General features: G+C 45.8%; 1 protein-coding gene across 1 annotated transcript in view; it reads left to right on the top strand.

Moving 5' to 3' along the window:
* The window catches only part of LOC138447725 (LIM homeobox transcription factor 1-alpha-like), a 779,358-nt gene that overhangs the window by 733,895 nt on the left and 19,750 nt on the right, over positions 1–25,713 (top strand). The window contains exons 5-6 of the mRNA XM_069604025.1: positions 2,475–2,552; positions 15,364–15,496. Of these exons, the coding sequence (XP_069460126.1) occupies positions 2,475–2,552; positions 15,364–15,496 (211 nt within the window). The remainder of the gene's footprint in view (positions 1–2,474; positions 2,553–15,363; positions 15,497–25,713) is intronic.

Below are 25,713 nucleotides of genomic sequence, written 5' to 3'. Positions count from 1 at the left end.
ATAGTGGAAACGTCAACTATGAAGTTGCCAACGTTTCATTGCCTCTGCAGCTTTATCATGGATCACAAAAAACAGAAACAGGACTAGAGTTTATGCAACAAATACAATTGAAGTGAAAATAGGACTGAATATCATGATTTGGAGTTCAATAGTGTCTAATGATTGATATTGACCACAAACTGTTACCCTAAACACCCATACAAAACACATTAATGACAGATAAAAACAAAATAGAAACGGGTTTAAAAAAAAACGACACATCTTAGTGATAGTCTCTAGCTCTGTAAAAAATCCTAATAATTCATATAATATGACATTGACTAACTTCGCAATCCAAAGTAATAAACTGGTGCATATGTTGAATATATAGAAAGGAAGACCACTATGGCATTTAACAGTAAGAAAATCCAGATACTGTAGTAAAGTAATACAGGCATAACTATATAAAGGGGTTTGTACAGCGCCTTGGCGTGAGGCGCTATATAAATAACAAAAAGAAACCACATTTAAAAGAAAATAATAATACGGAAAGAAGTCACTCACAAATTGCATATGCAATATCAGTCAGTTGGCATAGAAGTGTAATAAGGGATGTAGCAGCTTTAAAAATGATAAGCATTCCCGCCCCCAAATAGTGTAAAGGAAAGTCGTTCACATTTACTACAGGGCCAGCAGAAAAAGTGCAATTACCAACATACATGACTAGCTGAAATGCCAGGACATGAACAATAATAGACTCAAAATCAAGTGCAACATAGCTAAATAAATCCAGAGGTAGTCATGATGGATAGTAGTAGTCTACACCAACCAACTGCGCGGTATAACCCCAACTAATGAGGTCCAAATACAGTGGGTAGCGAATAACATGGCAAAAGGGCGAGCTATTGAGACGTGAACTAGAACGTGCTAAAACCATATCTACATAATAAAGGAATACGTTCACTATAATTATTATGGATATTGATAACAACACAGAGTAAAACTATTCTAATCAAACACAATACCTGAAACTGTACAACATCTACCAATTAGACCATGCTAAAATGCAACAAACAGTGAGACTAAATGTATTCAAGGATCTATCCCGCGGTCACCTAATCCCACTCTGATCTATAAAAAATAGATTTACAGTAATGAATACTTATTGCCGAATTGTCAACTGAAATATAGTTAGCGAAGAGGAAGGGAAGAGCAGAGACAGTTAATACAACTCAAACATACCTATTAATGTTTGGATTCAGGATGGAGGGTTCAGCTCTGACTCTTCCTTTATATCAGGTGTAAGCACCATCTTAGTGTTAGTAGGGAAGCATGTCTCCAGTTCTTTGCTTGACATTGGGCATCATCTCAGCACCAGCAGGCTGGCATTTATTCGGATGTGAGATATTGGCAATGGCTTTTGGTGATGGGTTTACGTTTGGACAATAAATCTTTCTCCTATTTGTAGATGGTGTATTAATAATATGTCTTGGCCATGGATCTAAGTATCACCCAGAAAGCCTTTTATGGTGCACCTCGTGTACTGTGTGAACCCCTACTAATTTCAGCCAAGCTTAGATCATCAGCGACAATTATCCTTCAGACTAAACACCCAAAGCAAACAATAATCAAATCCAGATCCCTGTGCCCCTGAATAACAAGACTTTAAAAGATGGGCACCTGAGAACCCTTGAAGACCCTAGTACAACCCAGAAACATGTTGAATACCAACCTTTTCTAGAATTGAGCCTGAACAAAGCCTTAAGTATGGACCTCTGCTACAATGTAACTCTGATATCAATCAAAACACTTGTACTTCACTAAGTATTGAGGGTTTGCAGAATATAGACATCTCTGTACCAGCTGTACCAGTGAATGAAATGTTATGCCTCTCTGTTAAGACCATGAGTTCTTCAGGCAGCTGAGGTAGGACATTACCAGTTCCTTTATTTAGTTAGATGAACAGGAAAAGTGTGGGAGCAGGGAGGGAGCCCACTTGCTCCCACCACCCAGGCTACACGGTTTCCAACTGCCTTTAGGTGGTACACTCACACTAGACAACGTTCCACCCCACCCAACGTTCCACACATGACATCACTCAGTCACTGACATCATTCCCTCTGCACACACTCAGGTCCAGTCATAACACTAACTTGCCTTCACAACCAAAACACAGCAACATAACACTCTCTTCCTTTGCTCTTTTGTAACTCTTTCCACCACCTGTTGCGCCCCGCCCCAGCCTGCTCCCTTTACACAATCTGTTCCCATGCACTGAAGTAAGTTGGTTTGCATGCTGGTGTGTACAAAGCTCTAATTCAAATAAATAAATTAATATGAAAATATGGCAAACTAGCAATGCCACCATGTTGTACAGCGAAAAGGGTACAATGAACATCACTTCATATGCTCTCTCTTCTCCTAAGTGTGCTAATGTATGTGAATGCCAACATGAAGGTACACTGAAAACGCATCTTCTTTTCTTCTCTCTGCAGGTGAGGGAGACATTGGCAGCCGAGACAGGCCTCACTGTGCGCGTGGTACAGGTTTGGTTCCAGAACCAAAGAGCCAAGGTAAGGAGGTGTGGACGGCTCCTCCAAAGCAAGACAACGTGTCTTGGGTTCCATCCGATAAGCCAATCGGAACCCCTGTAACGTTGGAATTGGAGCCATCTGCGCACCCAAAAACCTGTAGGCAAATGGAGCAGTCTTGCTTACCAGTGTGGAATTCCTGGGGCATGATTTAAGTTTTTTAGATTGGGATCTGGAAAATAAAAAGAGTTAAAGGCACCAAATGCCATCAGGGTGTACAGACAGGTTACATACAAATACACATAGAAAATGTGTGCTTTTCATGTAGCAAAGCACATCTTGGTACTTTGATGTGTCATGCTTGGACCTGGATCAGCAGACTGGAAGACCTAGATGGTTTACAATTACAACCTTTTTAGTCTTCCATTTCACTAGCAGAAATACCTGCTGTTCTCCTCTTCATGGGCGTAATTATAGGGGGGGACAGGGGTGTTTGTCCCCCCCCCAACTTTCATGGCACACCATTTTATCCCCATTCATTTGGCTGGGGCACCATTTCATCAGATGTCATGTCCCCCCAACATTTTCAGCAAAGTTACTCCACTGCTCCTCTTGTCAACACTTTCTTCTCCCCTCCTGAAACCTGCTGTTGCTTCCCCATTTCTGAGCGCCTTCTTCGACCCTTCCCACCTCTAATGCCCTGAACTCCCTCCCCTCCACCTCCAATCTCGATCTCCCCATTCTCCTGCCAATCGCCAACTCGCTCTGAACTCAGCTCTCGCCGTACTCCAAACATCCACACTCTGCAGCGTTCTTCCTAGGGGTTCATACTGCCTGAGTTAGTCCCCCAGGCCTGGGATTCCCTTCGAGGGATTTCAGATGGTTTGGGGTTTTGGCTAGGGTAGCGTATTGACTCCCTCTTAAAAGTCTTTTGATCACAGTGTTGTGCAATGGATTCCTGAGGTGGACGGCAGACTAGAGCTCTTCCACATGCATCAGCCATTTTGAATTCAGAAATCATGTGTCTTCACTCATACACACAGTTGTTTCTGTCCAGGCTCGGAGTGCTTCACTCGCCTGAGAGTGGGTCTATGTAGTACAGGCTAAATGAGAATCCTGATTGTGAAGCTGATTTATCTTTGTTTGTGACAGTGGTGGCATGGATGCCTAGTCCAATAGGTTGGAGAATGTTTGCTGCTAACATTTTAGAGAATTGAAGGGGCATTAAAGCTTTTATATATTTTATGGCCCCCTGCCTGCTGAATGGGACTAAGTGAGGGTAGCCAGGGAGTCATCCCCATATCAACCCCAGGCCCATCATCCAATAGCTCGGGAAAGCATCTAATGAACTGAGTCACCACAGTACAACTCCCCATTGCAAGGCAGGAGACTTTGCCATAGATTTCTGAGGCAAGCGTCCTGCATGAAAATGCAATCCTCTCACACTCTCTGTCCTTGTTTCTCAAGCTCTTCACGCTCTTCACATACCAATGGCTACACACACTGGGCCTCATTACGACCCTGGCGCTAATGGGTTAACGGCGCCATAAAAGGCTGCGGCGCCGTTAACCCATTAGCGCCTAATTACGAGGTCCCTTTGCGGGACACGACCTTAACGGCTGGTCTAGACCAGCTGTTAAAGTAGGGACCCGTAAAGGGACCTTTGCGGTAAGTATGGTACCGCAATTTGCGGTACCATACTTAGCGCCTTCGCCATTCCCGTTATGCCCTATCAGGCCAAAATGCGAATGGGGAAGGGCCATGGGGAAATGGGGAAATAACGGCCCGCCAACCTTCGAATGGGGCGTTATTTCCCCATTTCACCATGGCAGACACGTTACGATTCCGGCACCAACCATGGTGCTAATAGCGCCATGGTTTAGCGCCGGTATCGTAATGAGGGCCACTGTCTACTCTTAAGATAACGACTCCTCACTGTGAGAAACCAGAAGGTGTCTCACACGCTTGTCCCCAGGGATCTGTCATACAGGTGGCCAGAACATGGCCATCGCTTTTGGATCTAGTTCCTGGGGGTGAACCAGGGCAGGGGGATCATCTGGATGGGGGAGGTGGGGCTTCTGGGAGTGGGGGTGGGACACCGAAGGGTGAGACACAGTATCCCCTTCCTTATAACACTTTTTTCCGCATCCTACCAGGATACCTAGGAACTCAACCCCCCTCTTTCCTGAAACAAACACTTTCTCACGGACAACTCAATGTGAGAGAAAACGGACTAAAACTAGAGTTGTATACCTGATATGCCCCAGCACAAGGGTCAGGCAGAGTCAGGCAATTACTGATAATTACACACACTTGACTTTCATCACACTTCCCCACACGGATAAAAGGCGGAGCATGAAAGAACACTTTGAGCAAGGCAAAAACAAGAGGAAGCAGCAGTTCCGAGATGGCAGTTTAATACAAGAAGAAAGACAGGAAGACCAGAAAGAGTTGCAAGTAGGCAGTTACCCGTGGCCTTTTTTCGATGAAAACTGATACTTTCACGAGCCCTCGAGAATGAGACACATAGGACCGTGAATTAAAGCTGAAAAAAGGTGCATTGTGTGTCAAAGGTACACAGGGCTCTCCTGCATCGATAGCCGAGGCGGGCAGGAGTGATTGCCACTGTGGTACTGTCCTTGGCTCCCACAACAAAGCAGCGCCAATAAAGGCAGCAAAGCCGGTGAGTCAGCGAGACTGATGGCAGACCGATCTGTGTTAGAACCAAGGTTGCAAGCAGCAACTTTGTATAAAGTGAATCATGTGGGAGGCATTGCCGATGAGCGACGCGAGTATAATTGGAACCAAAGAAGTAATTGAACTTTGTAGTTGAACTTTGGGAGGCAACCCAAGGTACCATATAGTGGTCCAGCACCGCGTGGGTGCTCATTCGAAGGTCTCTGTTAGATATCCAACTCAGAGTATACAATTGCGAACTGTGAAATCGAAGTGGTCTTGCAAAGGGTGAAGCCAAACCCTGAGCAAATTCGACAGTCTCTGATAGCTAATACGAACTGTAATTGGTCTGAGCTGAGGGAGACTCATTGTGTAAAAGGGATATGAGCCCAAGTGAGGGGGATCCGGGGTGAACTGTGATCCACCCGTGAAGAGAATGCGGAAGCAAAGGGATCTGAGCCCGGCAGAGGGGGATCCAGGATGAAGAGTGAATCACCCTACTTGAATAGTTGGAAAGGAAGTATTTGTTTGTTTGATCCATCTGGCCCTCTGAATTGAGAGACTTTTGATAACCTAATTGACTTGGGCATAGAAGGCCCTGATGCTTCTAATAGAACTATGTCCTTGTGCCGAAGAAGCGCAAGAGTGTGCTTTGCTCGAGTGAACCGCCTTGTCCCGTGCTGAAAAACATGGGGAAGGCAAACCAATGGCCTGAACATCCTGACTTATCATTTTGTGAACACTTCTTTCTTTTTTACGAACATTACCCCACACTATTTGCAACTTAGCAGTAAGGATTGGCAATAGGTTTTTTAGTGTAGGCCCTTTTATTTTGATGAGACTCCACTAGGACGGTATTATTATTATTTGATGGCCGTAGCTTGATCCCATCTTAGATTTAGGTTTAGATCACCCTTGATAAAGTTCAATAAACACCCTTGAACTGTTTTAACTTGTTTCTCTTACTGTGATACTATGCCTACCTTACATCACTCTGTCTTGATATATGCAGCAAGCTCCACACACTGCCAATAACCCATAATTTCATGACACTCACTGTCTTGTGTTCCGTAAGCTTCTGACATTGCTTTACACCTTGTACATCGTGTCTGTATATATGTTCCAAGCTTCTCACGTTGTTTATCTATGTATTGTAGGCACCTGACACTGTTTACCACTTGACACTATACTCATAAGACTGAAAAATGGGTTCCAAGCTCCTTGTGTTATTAATTGCTGAAACAAAAGATCCTTGCGTTGCCTGTAAATACACAGCAGGTATGCTTTGGTTGAAGAAAGGGCACTGTGATGGATCACGGGCAATAAAAGAGTAGCGGTATACAGTCTCCTCTTCTCTGTGCAAGATAGAGCAGTGGAAACCATCATTTATTTATCTACTCAAGAGAGCAATGGAAATCATCCTGAACTTAACACCCAAAAGAGGGTGGTGTAAAAGCATCCTCCACTCCCTGCTCAAGAGAGTGTATCAGAAGTCACATAACTCTCGCTCTCCCCCATGAATGGATGGTATATTCCATCATACCCTCAGCCACGCAGGAGGAGAGTAGTGTCCAAATTCCTGCAAAACACTATGACACTGGGGTTTGAATCTGTGGTCTAGGGATGTTCCCTCTCTGTTCAAGCTGTCAGAGTTTCTCCTTTCCTTCAGTGTCTCTCTGCACTCTAGCAACATTCCATTCTGGTTCCAGCCATCAGCATTTCTCCTTTCATTCATGGTCTCAATGACTATACTAATGAAGGCCGCGGAACCCTTTTCATCATACTATTGCCTTCTCCTCGTTTATCTGCTCGTGCACCTACAGGCATCTGCAACCCTCTCTCTAGAAAGGGTTCTCTTTGCCACGGTCCGTCTATCTTCTTGTTTATTCCCTGCATCTCACTCTTGTCATTAAGCTCTTCACATGCCTCCACATGGCCTGCTACGCATCTGGTGTTCTAACTCTGCCTCTCACATTCGGCCTATCTCTGTGGTACTGCCTTCTCCTGCTTCCTAGGCATGTGGCTCCTCTCATACTTGCTGCTGCTTGTGGGTTCTGTATCCAACTTCAGCAACTCTGCTCAGCCTAACCTTGTGTATTCTCAACAGCGTCTCGGCATAAACTCGATGTGCAGCTCCATCAGGATCTTGGCTAAGAAAACCTCCCTCTCAGTGACTTCTCCTTCTTTTCTCTGGACTGTGGAACCACAAGACACATCACATGATCATGGCCATGAAGGAAATACTTCTGATTCCTTCATGTTGCTTTTAGTCGCAGAAGGTTCTTCACCACAGTATGTTTTGGCTCATGTAGTAACCGATATATTCCATGTAACTAACGCACACAATTTTGTTCATAAATATATGGTGCTCAGGATTGGTTGGTGCATTTTAGTTCATCTGTAGGTGCTGCTTCCAACATCGAAATACCCATTCTCCTTCTCAATGTAGTTGTAACAAGGATATTGCAATTTGTGGACAGGTACTAGTCTCCTACTCATTTTCCCAAACCAACACACCCCCTCCTTTTGGCCATGACAATTTGCTTGGAAGATAGGTGTCCTCTATGTAAGGCATCACCCTCACGCCCTCCATGTCTTTTCAGCAGAGTTCCAGCTTCTAAGTCCATACTAGATTCGTCCTTTACCGGGTGAGGCCTTGTATAGCCGCTCCCACCAGCTCCAATAAATAATCTAGCTATTACCGGTTGAAGCTGTTTGAGTATATGAATGTGTGGCTTTTGCGAAGAAACTCTCCACATTCCCATTATATATATTAAGGGGTATGGATAACCTAACTGTGGGGATACAGAGGTTTTCATAATGACATCCGCCAATGCCTCTCATGCTTTATTAGTTATTCTCACCAGAAGTTACCCTCCTGCCTCACCATGTCTTGTCTAAGACCACCCATCGTAAAATAAAGAAACACATCCCTGTCATCCCCCTGAAACTCGATATGCTCACTGTTACTTCTGTCCTAGAGTAGGCACCTACACAACAGTCATATTGTTCTTATCTCACTACCTAAGCACTTGGAGCTTGAATCGCCAAACATCACCCTCATAAAATAAGACGCAGTGGTGAAAGATGGAGATTAAACTGTCAGGATTTCTAAATTGACCCTCAAATGTACATGAATGGAACAATAATGAATAGAAAATATCTCAATAATTCAATAACATCTATTGTTGACTTCTACTCCCACCCAGTGTTGTCCAGGGGCCCACTTGTGGGTGGGCGAAGGTCAGCAGCTCCCTGCCGTCTTGACAACGCAGTCTTTCAACCCACTAGAAGTATTAATTCCCCCCCCCCCACACCACCTGATGTGCATCTTCGAAGACCAGGGCAACGCAAACCGCACTTCACACAAGAAATGCGGGTCCCAAAGAAACCCATTAACAACTCCAGGTCGTCTTCCAACTACTGTCCCAGGACCTACAGATACATTGAGGTACCTGACCTTACAAGTCAGAATCCCGACCTACAAACTTACAGCCTACTTGCCCTAACTTCTTTAAGCTTTTAAGAAAATATTTACCCCCTCTCCTAATTGCAAACAATAATCTCATGATGGAGACTATGAATGCCAAGTTGGCTCATAAAACACTTGTTAAATCCATGACATTATGACAGAAGACAATATTGAGCTGGCTAGAAGTAGAGAAACATAGTCTTCCATTGATTGCACTGCCATACCGGATACACACCTCCGAGATACAATTTTGGGCAAAAATAGAGACATCGACACAGAGGGGTCACCTTTATTTCTCCAGATGTTCTTAATTGCTCAGCTCCCCAAAACATACACTACTTGTCCTTGGAGGTATTACAGTAAAAGGCCTTCTAGAAACTAAGACCGCAGCAGCTAATCACCACCAGGGAGTTTTACCTCCTTCATGGAAGAGTGGCTGGAGCTGATCAGTAGCTTACAGGACATGTCCAATAACAAACAATCCTAAGGAGGAGAGATCTAAACATCTGGCTTATCCGTGGCCCTGATAAAATGATCTGATCAACAATATGATAGTGGTCGATATTGGCCCATTCCGCCGAAAACCCACTGACTAAAATGGTCATACACCATTTGCATTCTTCCACTGAAATGTGTCTCTCACAATGCCAACATGGACAAAACAGGTTGGGTCAGATCATGAATTGATACTCATTGGCATCTTATCAAACAAGCCCCCACTCTATCCTTGGGACCTAACTGCACCCATATGATCCTATGGAGGCCCCTTGAGGAGTACTCATTTTAAAAAACCTCCAAGAGACTTTCAAGGTACCATGCTTACATCCTTCACAACATCCAGAGGTTTTACTGTAATCTTGCAATGTTCAAATAGAGTGTTTCCTGAATATGTTGTCTCCTCCACCATCTTAAAAGCCAAATATCCTTTGAAACACGCTAACGGATTATCTAGTCTGGTCTTGGGACACCTGAAAGGGCAGGTATGAAACTAGAGAAGAAATGACGCAAATCGAAATCTCGCAATGACGTAATTGCCTACCTCGTCCACTAGGGAGGCTATCAAAGTGCCAAATACTGTGTGGTCAGAGTTCCATTCCTGGCTCTCTATCCTCCTGGTTTGGAAGGCACTTGAGGTTGGGCAGTGGGGATGGACTCTGGACTATCCCCCATATACTTTGTCCGGGTAAGCACATCTACAAACCTATGGACATCCCAGCCCTATAGTCCCTCCAAACTAGGAAATATCCCATTTCCTGGCAGCCCAGTTTGCTCTCAGCCCATTTACTCCTAAGTATTTTACAGAAAGATATATATGGGAGGGATTGGGTTTAGGTTATGAGAAAGGTGCTGGATATGAGGGAATCTGCGGGGGTCTCCCCCCACATTGTATGCGGTTAAATGTGTGCCATCAGAAGATACAAATACTAGAAGCCCCAGATAAAATAAAAACCCTTTCCAGATTTTCCAAGAAATTGTCCAGCTCGGAGCAAACTGAACCAGTCCCTGTACCCTTTTTTAAGGCTCACAAATGTACTATCCTACTTCTTCGAAGACTTTGTTTAACCCTTTCTCGGAGCAGAAGCTACTCATCCTTCCATGTGCCTCAGAATCCCAGAGGATGTCCTCTGCCTTAGCCCACTCTAGAGAGGGTGAAATAAGATTGGTGAGACATATCGTGGCCCAGCGACCCTTACCCCCCCTTGCCGCTCATCAAGAACCAAGCACTTACGCTTCCTACTCCCTTCACTATGTTTTGCAATGCTTGCCGCTGAAGTTAATTCGTCCCAGTACCCCATAAATACGCACTAATCACACCTGTAATGATGTAGCAGCAACAGAAAACTTGATTCTGCGATAGATAGTTCAACAACTCTATTCGACAGTTTAAGCAGGTTGGGGTTGGGTGAACTCCTTCTAGAGATCAGGGAGAGCTACAGTTAAAAAAAAAGACAACTCTGCTGAAAAGTGTCAGGATGGAAAAATATAATTATATATATGGGCCTGCATAAAAGGACTCTGTGCGCTAATTTGGATTCTCTGGACTAATACTCTCAGTGCTATAGCGCCCAGCTCACTTCTTGATTTCTCCTTCTTGGTTTCAGGTTTCTTTTTTGGCACAGAGCATTTCACTCTCTAGTCATGCATCAACTTCTTCAGTTGGTATCCGGTAATAATGTCCCCATACATAATGTCTCCGGGAAAACCCATTATATATGGTGACATTATGTATAGGGTCGGGCTGCGCCCCTTGTAAAAGAAATAATAATAATTTGAGGGTTAAGGGGGTGTCCCCCGCATGTTCAATGTAATAATGTCTCCGCAAAAAACAGCGACTTTTTTGTCAGGAGACATTTTTGCAGGGACATTATTACATGGAACTTCTTCAGTTTCTACACATGAATGTAACCAGCAAGTATTTATTCCACCCACCGGCCTAGAGTCGCCCTCCTGGACTCAAACACTCATCAGGCTCCGATCTACCCTCTTGCTCTCTCGCTCCCACTAAGGTCTGAGATATACCTCGCAGAGGACTTGTAGGAACGCGTTCTCCCTTTTTTCTTGCCCATGTCAGGGACATGCGCTATCACCCTTAGCAGGCGGGGTCCCTTTGTTCCTTCCTTGACTCTTGATTTTCTCCATCAGGTTTGTGGTAGCCCTCAGCCGACGTATTGTTTCTCTTGCTCTCACTGGCTAGCTGGTTAAATATACTCACATTTTTAGATCAATGTCCTGAATGTGCCATCTCTTACTGTCTTCTGAGCCTTTACATAGAGCTTTGAAGTGCTCTGATTAACTGATCAACCCTGGGTTTGGCACTGCACTCTCTTCATTCCCTCCTTGCCTGATGATTGATCCTGGCCTGGGTGTCCCTACTCTGTCAGCTTTTTCCCTTCTCTTAATCCAAGTACTCAAGGTTTGTGCCTCAGTCCGTCTCCTTTCGTGATTGGTTCCCCTGAATCTACTCATTGCACTGACATGGGATTTAAAACCCTGGTCTGTCATCTTGAAGTCAGGTGAAAGTGGTTCCCTGAGCATGCGGTTCAAGACTCAACTGTCCCGACTGGATCCTTGAGTCTATCTGTACTAAACTATTAGGGGAAGGTTGTCTGCATGTCCCAGAACCACCCTGTGCTGTATGAGTTTGAGTGAGCATTACGCCCCCGACATACTGGTGGTGTGCGCCGCCACACATGAAATATAGGACTGCTTTGCTCACATTACCGCAGCAGTGGGCAGTAACAGAGCAACCACACTACCTGAAGGCTGCAAGGGTCTAGCAGCCGCTATGACAATAGTTGTACTGGATGTGACAGTGTGTGTTCACCTCACCCCTTGTTGACTAAAATACTGTGTGGTCAGAGTTCCATTCCTGGCTCTATCTTCCTGGTTTGGAAGGCGCTTGATGTTGGGCAGTGGGGATGGACTCTGGACTATCCCCCATATACGTTGTCCGGGTACGCACATCTACAAACCTATGGACATCCCAGCCCTATAGTCCCTCCGAACTAGGAAATATCCCATTTTCTGGCAGCCCAGTTTGCTCCTAGCCCATTTACTCCTAAGTATTTTACAGAAAGATATAGATGGGAGGGATTGGGTTTAGGTTATGAGAAAGGTGCTGGATATGAGGGAATCTGCGGGTTCTCCCCCCACATTGTATGCGCGTTAAATGTCGTAAAGAAATTTGAGCAAAGGGGCTTCGACCAAACAGCTGTGAGGAGCCTCTACACTCTGCAGATGGTTTATCACATATCCCTGCTCAAAAAAAAAACTCATAACCTGCTAAGCTAGCCAGCTTCAGACTCCTCTCCAGGTTACCTTTCCTTGCCAAGATACTTAAAATATTAGCCACAAAACCACTTTATTCTTCCTGTGATTCTAATTACCTGCTTCATGACAGACAGCCTGCCTGCCATCCTGATAGGATCACCAAATGAATCCATCCTGACTCCAAAAAACTTCTAGTCGGTTACCCTGACAGTGATCAGAGAGCTGCTCCTATTCTTCTCGTCCTTACTGCAGTCTCTGACGCTGTTCACCAGACTATAACCCTAGTGGACAGTACACTCCACTGTATCCAGCGCTTTCTGACTTTCCCCCTTGACCCCATTAAACGTGGAGTTCCATAGGAGAGCCTCTTTATCTTCATGGCATCTTGAGATTTAGAAATGGCCCACCCACTTCAGAACGGATTCCTGACTGCTTATTTGCAGTAAATGAATGATAATGAAGCAATGCAAACCAATAGGCTCTGCTTCAGTTCTAGCCAAACATAACTGTTCAGGAACCACTTTCACTAGCTTGGAGTGTCCCTTCCTTGGTCCCCTTTTCTTTCACTTTTAAGAACCTGTAAGGGGGGCATGGTATCACAGTTATGACACTGACACAAAAGGTACAATTTGTAAAAACCTTTATGAAAGTTTCTGGGTTTGAAAACACTCCTACTTTGCCCTATAACTAGGATGGGAGTAGTCTCGACCATCAAATAATAAATAAAACAGACCTAGTTGAGTCTGTCAAATCAAAATGGCCTATACTAACAAAACCTAAAGCCTTCCCTATCTCCTGTACAAAAAGTGTGTAAAGGAGAATATCTGCATTTTATCTTGGGGTTCTGTGCTGTCTCCACTTTTACTTAATCTGAATATGCATCCCCTGGAAGATCTGATCCATTTCTTTGGGTCACTCCTGAACATTTATGCTGATAACACACAGATACTCCTCGGTATTGATTTAAAAAAATGCTGTCATGGCTACCCCTATCAGGCAATTCAATAATTGCCTAATAAGGGTACCCTATTGAAGGTGCAACCCACCAAATCAGAAATCATCTTACTAAATGTGACAGCATCCTTTCTCCCTTCCCCTCACTGTCGGAAAGTGGCCTATCTCTGTGACAAAAGTTAGAAACCTGGAAATCTTATTTCAATGCAGTCTTTCATTGAGGCCTCAAACTGATGAAATGAGGAGATGTAGTCTATTCCAGTCTGTGCCTCAGAAGACTACTGCCACTCCTATATTTCTCTTATAAGGTTCCTGTAGTCATGGCACGGGTGTCTGCCTGGACTACCTATTGCAACAGAGTATATCTGGGCCTTACTAGGTCTGAGCCTAGTGGCCTTCAGTGAGTTCAGTGTATGGGAACCTTAGATCTCTTCATTAGTTGCTATTGAGATATAGGATTCAGCTCAGCTGTCTTCTGTGTGTTACCTAGGTCCCTATGCTTCTCACTATTCCTTGCAAAAAATCTATGTGGTGGGGCGGCAGGATATTTTCTTATCTTGTCACCACGCTGTGGACTTCCTTACAAATACCCCTCAAAAACCACCATAACTATTTGAGGACTAGTGGTATGCTACATGTTCTGTGATGCGACTCCTGGAGGTGCTGTTCGGCTAATATCCCAAAGCTTTCCAATACTTCCTTAGATGACCTGAAAGTGCCCTCCTTTCAAGAAATAGTATAATCACCATAACGGGGCCAATGTGCTTCGTGAGAGCGGCAATCTCAATGAATCTGTTTTGTTCCCAAGGTAAAAACCACAAGAGATATTGGTATCAGAGTCTAGGTTCCCAGTATCAATGAAAGATGGTGGCCGAATGGGTGCTCTTGGCACCAGACACAATTCCATGCTGGTAACAAGAACTGCAGATTCCATGAATCGACAGAGGGGGTTCTGCGCACACAATGGCCGCAAAGTCCCTATTTTCCATACAAAGAAATCCATGAATCGGACCCTAAATGTAGTTCCTGCAATTTTGGCAACAAAAGGATTGTGGTTGTAACTCTTCTTGAAATGCAACTAAGCGTAAATAACATCAAAAGAGCGTTAGCCCAAATCAGATTTGATTTGAGTTATTTGCCATGCCCATATCTCTTATTGCCGAAGAACCGTTCAGACTATACTTCTTCTGGGCGCAGACCCAACAAGTATACAGTTTAACATGGATAACCAGAAGTTACTGAAAAACATAGGTTTTCTGGCTTTTTCTGAAGACAAAGTAAGAATGTCTTTTCCTGAGTTTGTTGGGCAATGACTTTCATAGAGGGCCTAAGCCTGATTCGCAGCTGTCCCCTCGGTGAACAAAGTGAGAGGCAGGAACTGCTAGGCGATGTTGATCAGAGTTATTGGAAATGTCAATGGGGAAAAAGCAACCTTGTTCTAATTACTGGCGTGAGGGAACTCTTAGACACATGCCCATGGTAATGGCCAAATATTTCACCCTCACAATTACGACGGACAACAATGCAGACTTTTTTTTTAGACCCTCCTTACACCACATATATATGTGGGGGGGTATAGGATATAATTTTAATATGGTGTATCGGCCGTCGCAATTGTGAGGCTCGCAGTGATCACACAGATCCCATGTTTGTTTCTTTGTTTTATTATTTGTAATGCGCACCAGACCCGAGGGTATCATGTCCATAACATGGATGTAGATTTTTTTTAAAAAAGAACAAAAATCCAGAAAAATTAAAACAAAAATGAATAAAACTTTTACAGGGCATATTGAAACAAAATTATGAAACATTGACAGGGCACATAATGCAGTTCGAGAGATTACAAATGCACGTGTTCATGGCTGGTTATTAGGCATGTAATGATTTACATGATTATGGTATGATTGTCTAAAGCGCGCGCTCCTTGCTTCCTGCTGGCACAGAGTGACCGCTCTTTCTGTTGTTGTTTCTGGGTTTCAGATGAAGAAGATAGCGCGGAGGCAGCAACAGCAGCAGCAGCAGCAGCAGGAGCAAGACCAGCTGGGGAACCCGCGCCTGGGATCCGGGCGAGGAGCCAGCCGCAACAGCAGGCAGAGCAACGACGACAGCGAAGGTGAGAATTCTTCCCGTGCCTCCAAATGTGTTGAACTTCAACTCCCATCAGCCTCAGCCAACATTGGCAACATTGAGGGTTCAAGAGTGTGTAGTCCAAAGCATCTGGAAAGACGTCACGGACTCCAGAGCCAGAGGATTTGCCGAAACTGACCCACATAAGGATTCTTGGGATTCTTTGGATCATGTGTAAATTACACGACCAATTAAATAGTTTTACATTGTGCTTCATGCCGTAGTCCAGCCTATAAGCACTTTACATGGTTTTGAATGGTGCTGCTCTACATTTCTTGTTTTGAGCACAAGCTTGTCCTCTGAGCAATCCCTCTCGACCAATGATTGAATCACACCTTCCAAGTATCCAAATGGCATGCCCAGTTCTGGAAATAGCAAAGAAAAAGTCTACAATTACTTCTGGTGGTGGGGAAACTGTGGGGCTGGTGGAGAGATGGAGAAACGAATGGCTAGGTGCGAAGTCCTGGCAATCGGGTAAATAAACACAGAGATTATAAATCAAATAAGGCATTTCACATAGATGTCTTGAAGCGTACACAGATCCCAAAGTAAATGTACCTGACAATATAAAAATCGTTCTAACATTTTGAGCGACAGTCAGGACGGCCCTAGGATTTGCAGGGCCCTGGGTGGCAAAAGATGTGTGGGGCCACCTAATTTGCATAAATAGTGACATCAGTGATATCGCAGAATGAGGCTTGAGTTTGCAAAGTTATCATGGGAATTAAAATTAAAAACATATTGTCATGCGTAAGATAGTAGACAAATACGCTGTGACCTCCAGTATATGAATTGTCAATATTAACATTTCTCTATTTGGCAGTATCAGGAGCAAGGCATTTTTTTGAAGTAGCAGACAGCTGAATACCTTGTACAGACTTCTAATTTTGGCAGATAAGGCATAGTGTGATAAACATGGCGGGAGCACTCCCTTTGGGTTAAGTGTCGAATGCCGGATTTGAGAGCAGTCCGTAATTCAGGATCTTTAACACATCTCTTCCCAGATGTAATTGATCGAAATACTCTTTGCAAAGGGTCTTTTGAAACTTTGGTTTAAAAACACTATCTGTGGAAGGCATTGCAAAAATACGGTGATTGTGTTTTGCTAACTGGAACTAACTGCTGTTTTTGCGACTGTTTTTATTTTTATTGTGTGCATATTTGGGAATATTGCTCAAATTAACAATTTTTTATTTCAGAAGCTACAGATATGGATTGTTTTGACTTTCAAAAGAAAATAGCAGATAACTATGTTTATCAAGTGCTGCCCACTACAAAATGGGACACTAGCCTCATTAATGTAGCCCCTGACTCTTGATTGGTGGGGGTAAGCAGGGCAAAACTGTTTGCAGGATGCAGAATAGCAGGGAATCCTATAGCAGAAAGTTGCAAAGGCAACTGAGCGGGTTGGGCACCTGTTGCCAAGATGTTAGATGTTTAGACCTTCCTGTAAATCATGTATTCTTTCCTATTCCTGCGCCAATATGTGCTGTAAAATGTGTTTTTTGACACGGGGATGAGTACGGCTCCCTCGCTTCACCCAGTGTGGAATCTCTTGCCTTCATAGTGAAAATCAAAAGCGTGCACCCAATAAAATAAACACAGTAAGTGAACATATCTTAAAGTGATAGATAGAAATTTAGTTCATTTGACCTTTCCCCTTAGGACAAAGTGCACCGGACAAAAGAGCAACAGCCTTTGGAAAAAATGTATCAACAACAGAAAAATAACTGGAGAGAGGACATTTTTCATTGAATACGCTGGCCAAGTATGAAAGGTGCTCACATTTTTAGCCCAGCAATCTGTAGTGAAATATTCCCTGGAAAACAAAATCCTAATACTATTTCACCTCTGCAGACTGTTGCTATACATTGTACTATCTCTAGTGCTGTGGTATGTGATGGATCAAATGAGAATCACTTAGCATCTTGATCTATCAACACTTTGGGGGTCATTCCAAGGTTGGTGCTAAGCGAAGAACGATGCCGGTAAAGAGATACCGGCATTGAATACGGGCTATTCTGACCTATCCGACCGCAATTAACAGCTTTGTAAAGTATGATGCCGTAAATAGCGGTCTGGCGCAGGCACCAATAGCGGCATGCCGTAAAGTGGAGTAGATTACAAGGTAAGCGGACATGCAAATTACGGCTTCGTGAAGGCGTAAAAAGTGCCTACTGGCATGCCGTAATAACGGCATCGCAGACCTACCGTTAAATGCCATGTGCATTTCCAAAATGCCACAGTTGCACACAATCAGCACAGGGGTAGGCAATGGATTTTGTCCCACTACAACATGAGCACACCCACACAGCACACCCCTTACCACACCAAGATCAATACAACAGCATCATCAACATCCAAACATCATAGGCAGTCCCTCCAACCCAACACCGCAGCACAACCACACCCCGTACCGTCTGGACCGTGACTCCATCAACACCATTGTGGACATGATATACGACTGTCATTCTCATTGAAATATGCACCGCCACCCCCCCTCAAGTGAAGGTACTGTTGGTGCTCCACCTCAAGCACACAATGGAATACATATCCCTACCACGGACTCCCCAGGAGATACTAGAAACAAACAGTGGCCTCCATGCCTTGGAGGTGGTATAACGCAATCACAAACTATACCAAGACAAACAGGTGGAGATGGAAGATGCGCAAGCAAGATCATCAAACATTGTGGTGCACATCATCCCGCATCAACCACAGGAATGCTGCATGTCACCATGGGAAAAAGCAGCACAGAATCCCAAAAATTGCAGAGGCTACTGCCAACGCTCACCATCAGAAAATCATACACAACACAACAAATCAGCAAAGTCACACAAACACAGCAATATGCGCACACAATGCATGAGCTACAATACGACAGAGCACACCGTTCATCATCTTGAGGATGCTAGCCACACCATTATACCATGCCACAAGACACATTGAGGTCCAAAGAATTGCTTGCATACAACCAGGGACATGTGCAAGTGACCAACGATAATCTGTCGGCAAGTGTGACTAGTACAGCTGTCCATCATAATTCACATGACGTTTACCTATAATTGCCTCGCATGCAGGTGAAAGTGGCTATTCCTTGAAGCCGTGGCTCCTCACCCCTGTCCGTAACCCACAGAACAGGAACCGTGAGAACTACAATTGATCTCATTCCCGTACCCATGTGGACATCGAGCATACCTTTGGCCTGTAGATGGCACGATTTCACTGCCTCAGCCGGTCGGGTGGGGCACTCCGCTACAGGCATGAGAAGGTGGCCAAGATCAACATGGCATGTTTCGAGCTGCACGATATCTGCATCCGCCGGAACGTGCCCCTGCTCCCTGACATTGAACTGCTACCACCTGGTGATGATGAGGGGGAGGATGAAGACGTGGCTGTACATCATTGCGTTGGCGATGTACAGGAGGCCCGTACTGTGTGCAAGTCTGTGATTGCACAATATATGTGACCCACATGGCAGCAGAGGGTGACATGATGGTTGGACAGAGGGCACTGGGTGTGGGGGTACATCTACACCATGCACTGTAACTGAATAATTGACACATGCGCATTGATGAATGTCCACTCAGGTTTTTTTTTTCAAACAACCAGTGTATTAAATGTTACAAAGTAAACTTAAGTGACAAAACCCTCAACCACCCTCACCCTCCTCCCGCTCCCCCCACAACTTGCCCACACACCCTCACCCCCCTCCCTGTACCCCCACAACTCCCCCACACACCCTCACCCCCCTCTGTCTCCCCCCACAAGTCCCATTGGGTCCCCGAAGCCTACATGAGGCTGCCATTACTATTACTCCGCACTACCTGACCCAGGGGGCGGCATGTCCGATCGCCGCTGTGTACGGGCCAACCTGCGGAGCCGGCTCGTTTGTGTTGAACTGCAGGACGACGGTGTGGCTGCCTGCTGAAGATGTGTGGCGGGATGCCCTGCCTCCATGGCATTCGTGATGCGCCCTAGCACCTGCCGGAGGGCTGAGACCTACTTGCAGAGGTGGCTGGTGTTGTCCGAGAAGGATCTCACCATGGAGGCTGTGTTGTCTGAAATGGACCGGCCCAGTGCCGCTAACTCTGTACGCCACTCCTCCCTGGCCTGACGGTTGTCCTGTACAAACTCACGAATGAGTGCAGTGAGCAGGTCAGCCCGCTGCGGCCCTGTGGGTGCTCCTGTGGATGTGTTGGGCACCTGGCTGTCATGCCCAGCCTGCTCCGCCTCCCCAACACTGAATACTGGACCGAGATGTCCCTCTGTGTGGTCATGGGTGGACTGCTCTGGGGTGGTGGCGTTCCTGGTATCGAACGATGATACTTGGGATGGTGTATTCCATTCGATCATCCTCCATGGTGCCCCAGATGTCCTCCTGGGTGTCATCCACAGTCAGGGGTGCCATAGCTGCCATCTCCCCCGCCAAACCCGACTCTGCCGAATGCAGAGTCTCACATGTGTCTTCAGGCTTACCAGTGGGTGGAGGTGGAGGTGGTGGTGGTGCAGTGCAATCCACGGGCCTTGGTGGTACAGGTGTAATGTGTACCTCCGGTGGCTTGGTTCCTGGGACACAGCGCCCGCTAGCTTGACCCCTGGAGGTTGACGGCTGGTTGCTGTCCTCCTGGGACCTCTTCCTGAGTGTGGCCTGTGCAGGGGTGGCGTCCTGCCCATCGTTGTCATGGTCACTGCCTGTGGGGGTGGAAGAGAGGGACGGCATGCGTGATGTTTTGATGCGCATCTGATATACATTTGGACAATTGCTCATCCACACAATTGGGGGTAATAGGCATTTGTGTTTGGAAGGGCACGTCATTTCATACATGGGTGGTAAATGCAGGCATATGTCGGCGTAACTCATGTTGGCCAGGAACAGTGCTGTCTGACCTGCATACTATTTTGGTCATGCACGCTGTGTGCCTCGTGGAATTTCCTACTTTGTGTGTTATGTGTCATGTATGATATTGCCTTGCACCAGGCATCAGCCTGTGTCTCTGATGCTTCGGCCTACTTTACAGGGAGTGTGTGTGTGTGTGTGTGTGGCCGACCATGGCATTGACTTTCATCAGATTTGGCATAGCAGTGTTTACTTTGGACACTCACCACCATCGCCAGATGTAGTGGCGCCAGACTCCATCTCGCCCATGCATTCGATGTATTCCGTCCCAATCATGCTTGCGCATGTGTCCTCCCACGGGGTGAGCTTTATGGGTGAACTAGGTCCTCCTCCAGTTTCCATGGCCTGGCTGCGATTGACGGTCAATATGTTGCGCACACTGCGTGGTTTGTTGCCCACTACACTAACCTTCTGGGCAGTAAGTGCCCAGATCTCTTTTTTACGTAGCACTGCCTCTCTCCTCATGTTCCTGGAGAAGACTGTACCTGCATGCTTGTGCAAAGTGTCCACAAGCATCTGGAGCTTGTCCTGATTAAATCTTTCCTTTCTGAGGCAGGCAGATCCCTTCTTCAGGGCCTTTGGCATTCTTGTCTTGTAGGAGGAAGTTTTCTGACGATCAGCAGTGTCGCAGCGGTCCTGTGTGCTGAGTATGGCAATGGATTGTGTTTTTAAAGATGGCCGCCGTGCTCCTTCCCGTTCCTGTGCGATGACACTACTTCCAGTTCCGCTTATTAGCGGTGACCGTAAATAGCGGCGTCCACTAATTACGGTCACCGCTATTTACAGTCACCGCTAATGAAGCATTGAACTATGTCGGTAGTGTTATCTGCGCTAAGCTTGATGCCGGTAAGGGCTTTTTGGGAGCCTTTTGCGGCATGGTGCTAGGTACCTTACCGGCATGGCGCAAAGCTCATGTCCGCGAAGTCGTAATAGTCCTCTATTAGCGGACTGGTGCCAGCACGGACACGCTATTTGCGCCATGCCGGTAAGGGACATTACTTACCTCCAAACTCGTAATGAGGGCCTTTGTCTCTATCTCAATGTTATATGTTTAGCATTTCTGTGGTACATATTGACACATCATTTGTTATTTTTGAATTGTATGTGTATTTATACACAGTAAATTATAAGCCAATCCAGATGACCTGCGTCAGGTTTTTTTGATCCATATGTAAATACATGAAAGCTTAATTTGAACTTTTTACACATTCTAATATTTTCGCGTTAATATTGTCTTATCTTCCAATTTATTCTTTTACTTAGATTGGGACAATTCTTCAAAGATCGGCCGCAGCGCTATTATCACTTTTCTACAGTAGAATCTATGGAACAATTCGTAACCTTGTCCGACACTGGCGCATTTCATGCAATCATGCAAATCGCATGTCACGCATAAACACACCAGTTAAAGATACATAATTTACAATGAGCAGACTGGACCCTATTTTTATTGGTCTTTGCAAACCAAATTTTCATGGAATGTAATAATAATAATACATTAAGAATATTAGCTAGGAGTGACAAACATAAATGGGTGAGGTCGCACAGAGAGTGAGCTCCCGCAAGAGGCCCCACAGATCCTATAAAGATCCTGGGTATCAGGCTTCACTTCGAAGTGATATGAAACGGAGAGTGGAAGGCACCCGCTATAGGTCACCGATCGAATCAGGTGCCAGGAGGTGGCAAATTCGAGGAGACCGGACCTTTGTTGCTGGAGGCCAAGATATCATGCGAATACCGACTCAGTCTTGTGAGCCAAACGCTCCTCTGAGATCGGACCTGAGGAAGCAGATACAGAGGGAGCAGTGTGGATAGAAGAGAACTATTGCATCTGCTGGCCTTGCATTGCTGTTTGGAGCTCACATGGAAGGCAGGGATTGGCTCGGGGACAAGGAAAGGAGTACCCTGAGCAAAGCTTGCCATGTGGCTTGCAACTGCGGCAGAAGTGGGCTGAGGTATGCTGGGGAGAATGGTTGGACATTGGGTTTCCCCTTTTTCCACATAAGAAACCTCAGCACCTGAGGTGGTCTCCCGGAGACCTGGGCTGGAGAGAGAGAGAAGGGAGCCTATAGTGAACATGGAGGGCGCGGACTGTCCCCTTGGATAGTGAGCAAGAACTGGGTAGTCCGGATGGCAACCCGTGGAACACAAGCAACCCAAATTGGAAGCGTTCACCCACAAGATGCAGGCTAAATCCAAGGGGAACCACAGAGAAGAGATTGAGGCGGTCCCTGGGACTATAGAGGTGGACTTGACCCGAGGAACACTGCTGAGTAAAGGAAGGCAGAAAGCCCAGGGAATGCTGAGCCGCTGCGGGAGATATGAATCGCTCCTGGATCGGCAAACTAGAGTCCAACCAGCCTAATACCGAAGTTCTGCCGATCGCAGGCAGGAATAACTGAAAGAGGAGACTCGACCATGAGGACAGAATATTTGCGGTTCTGCTCCAAAAGGAGAAGCTGCCTCTCTTGACGAGCACCTCCATATGAGAACAGATATGTGGCAGGTCAGAGAACGAGAGAGGAGGGAGGTTAGGCACCCTGACAGCCCACGAGTGGATGACCCTGAGAATACCCTATGAGAGGCTGAATGCAACCAGAGAATTCAACAGCCTAAGAGGCCAGACAGTCCACGAGGAGCTGGCCCTGAGAGTACCGTCACGAGGGGGGGAATGCATCTAGAGAAGCTGGCGGTCTGAGAGGCCGGATAGCCCCTGAGGGGTAAACGCATCACGATAACCAAATGACCTGAGTGGTTGCATAGCTTTTAGGGGCTGACTTAGAAAATACCCCACGAGGCGGTGATGCCATACAAAATCAGATGACCTGAGAGGTTGGATAGCCCACAAGGGGCTGAGCCTCAGAATACCCAAAGAGGAGGTGAACGCCATAACGTATCCAGATGGGATAAAATATGTGAAAGGACAGAGGAGGTTAAAATACCCAGTGTGGGTCAACACGAGATGGAATATAAAATCAGAACAATCCGGACTCATTAATCTTGTTGTTGCAAACAAGAACCAGGTATAGAGAACCAGCCACTGCTATGTGGAGATTAACTTTTTTAACTGATAAGAATGATTGCATGGGGATCCAGAGCAACCTTCTCCAAAAAGGGAGGAAGGTGTAAAGTACCTAACTCTGACCTGTAACTTCAGGGCGGAGCCTGTGAGAGAGAGAACCAAAGACACAATTTGGTGGGAGACAGAAACCAGCCACAGGAAGCCAAGTAGAGTGGGAGCGAACCTAAGCTAAGATTATGTTGTTTAATTTATTAAGGATGGAATAGAGCATGAGATAGAATAGGTTTGGACGGAAAATAGAATTTTTGTGAGACATCCTGATGAGCATCAGGTTGTGTTTTCTCTGAAGTTAAGGAAACCCATCATGGTAACTCTAGGAATAGTTGTGGCCGCCTTTTCTTTAATAAAACATATTGAACCATGTCTTCTTGTTCGTCTCCTATTTCTGACTTACCACAGTACTTTTTCAGACATACATACCATGAAAAGCCTCGTATGAAATATGTATGAAAAGTTAAATTAAAGACAGGACTGACTTTTGGGTGAATTTTTCTATGCAAATGAAACATAGGCGATGTAAAAATGTAAACCTCCTATATACCTTCTATATGTATAAAACCTCACATCAAAGTCAAACCTCACTTTAAGGGGAGTTTTCATACCTATAAGAGGTTGTAAGTCATGTGCATTTAATTTGACTTTACAGCAAACACTCATACACTACTTATATGCAATATAATGTTGCATCAGTGTATGGCTTATGAGTGAGAGTTGTGTGAGTACACAACACTCACTCATAAGCCATACACTGTTTACTGGAGAGGTATAGTCTACACATTCATAGGCCAGACAGTCGCATACCAAACACTAATTTGCCACTCATATGCCATGCACCATATGGCTTACTGTCCTACACCAAACTGTGATACGCCATAAACACATACGCCATAAACACATATGCCATACACTGGCGTGACATACACAATACACTCATAGGCCATATTCAATTTAGGCATACACCATAAACCCATATGCCATGTACTCATACTCGAGGGAGCCAGAAGGCCTGCTGGAGATGTGGCCAGGCAGAGAGAGACTACGCTGGACGTGGCATCACACTCTATATTGCAGGAAGGCAGCAGCGCTGAACGAATGAGTAGCCGGACGAAACCCGGTTCCGAGCAGCAGAAGGGAACGAGAACCCGTGGAGTACTGAGAGACCAGCCAGAAGGGAAGCTGCAGCCATAACTCCAAATGAAGCAAGCAAGTGGGATATGAGCGATGACAGGGATCAGCACAGAACCCAGTTGATGAGTCGCATAAGCAGTCTGTTTCAGACAGATCTAACGCCGCTCCCGAGAAGCACTGCACAGCAGAAGAAGGTGCGCGATGGCTCTATGAAACTGGGAGGTCGGCAGTGAAGCATACAAGAGGAAGAAGGACTCCAGAGTGGGAAGAATACAGAGAAGCCCCAAGGTGAGGAGAGCACAGAGAACCCCCACAGAGGGAAGAACATAGAGAAGCCCCAGGGTTGGGAGAAACTAGAGTGCCCAAGGGGGGAGAGCACAGAGAAACCTCAGAGTGGGGAAAATACAGATAAGTCTCAAGATGGGGAGAGCACAGAGAAACCCCACAGAGGGAAGAACATATAGAAGCCCTAGGGTTGGGAGAAACTAGCAAAGCCCAGGGTGCAGAGAGCACAGAGAAACCTCAGAATGGAGAAATACAGAGAAGTCTCAAGGTGGAGAGAGCACAGGGAAACCCTGCAGAGGGAAGAACATAGAGAAGCCCTAGGGTTGGGAGAAACTAGCAAAGCCCAAGGTGGGGAGAGCACAGAGAAACCCGACAGTGACAGTAGGAAGAACACAGAGAAGTACGAAGGCTGGGAGAAACTAGCAAAGCCCAAGGTGGGGAGAGCACAGAGAAACCCCGCAGTGGGAAGAACACAGAGAAGTCCCAAAATTGGGCGACACTAGAGAAGTCCAAGGTGGGGAGAGCACAGAAAAACCCCACAGTGGGAAGAACACAGAGAAGTTCCAAGATTGGGAGACACTAGAGAAGCCCAAGGTGGGGAAAGCACAGAGAAACCTTGGAGTGGGGAAAATACAGAGAAGTCCCGAGGTGAGGAGAGCACCGAGAAAAACCCCATGCTAGGGAGAGCGCAGAGATAACCCAGAGCAGGGAGAGAGTCAAGAATCCCAAGAGTAGGGAGAGAGAGTGAGACAAAGACAAGCCCTGTAGAGGGGAGATGCATGAAGCCCCAGAGTGGGGAACAAGAGTG

The sequence above is a fragment of the Ambystoma mexicanum genome, chromosome 3q (genome assembly GCF_040938575.1).
Source record: "Ambystoma mexicanum isolate Mex_15411 chromosome 3q, UKY_AmexF1_1, whole genome shotgun sequence".
In the NCBI taxonomy this organism is placed as follows: Eukaryota; Metazoa; Chordata; class Amphibia; order Caudata; family Ambystomatidae; genus Ambystoma; species Ambystoma mexicanum.
Note: the sequence above shows the minus strand (reverse complement) of the source record. Positions and strands in the feature narration are given on the sequence as shown.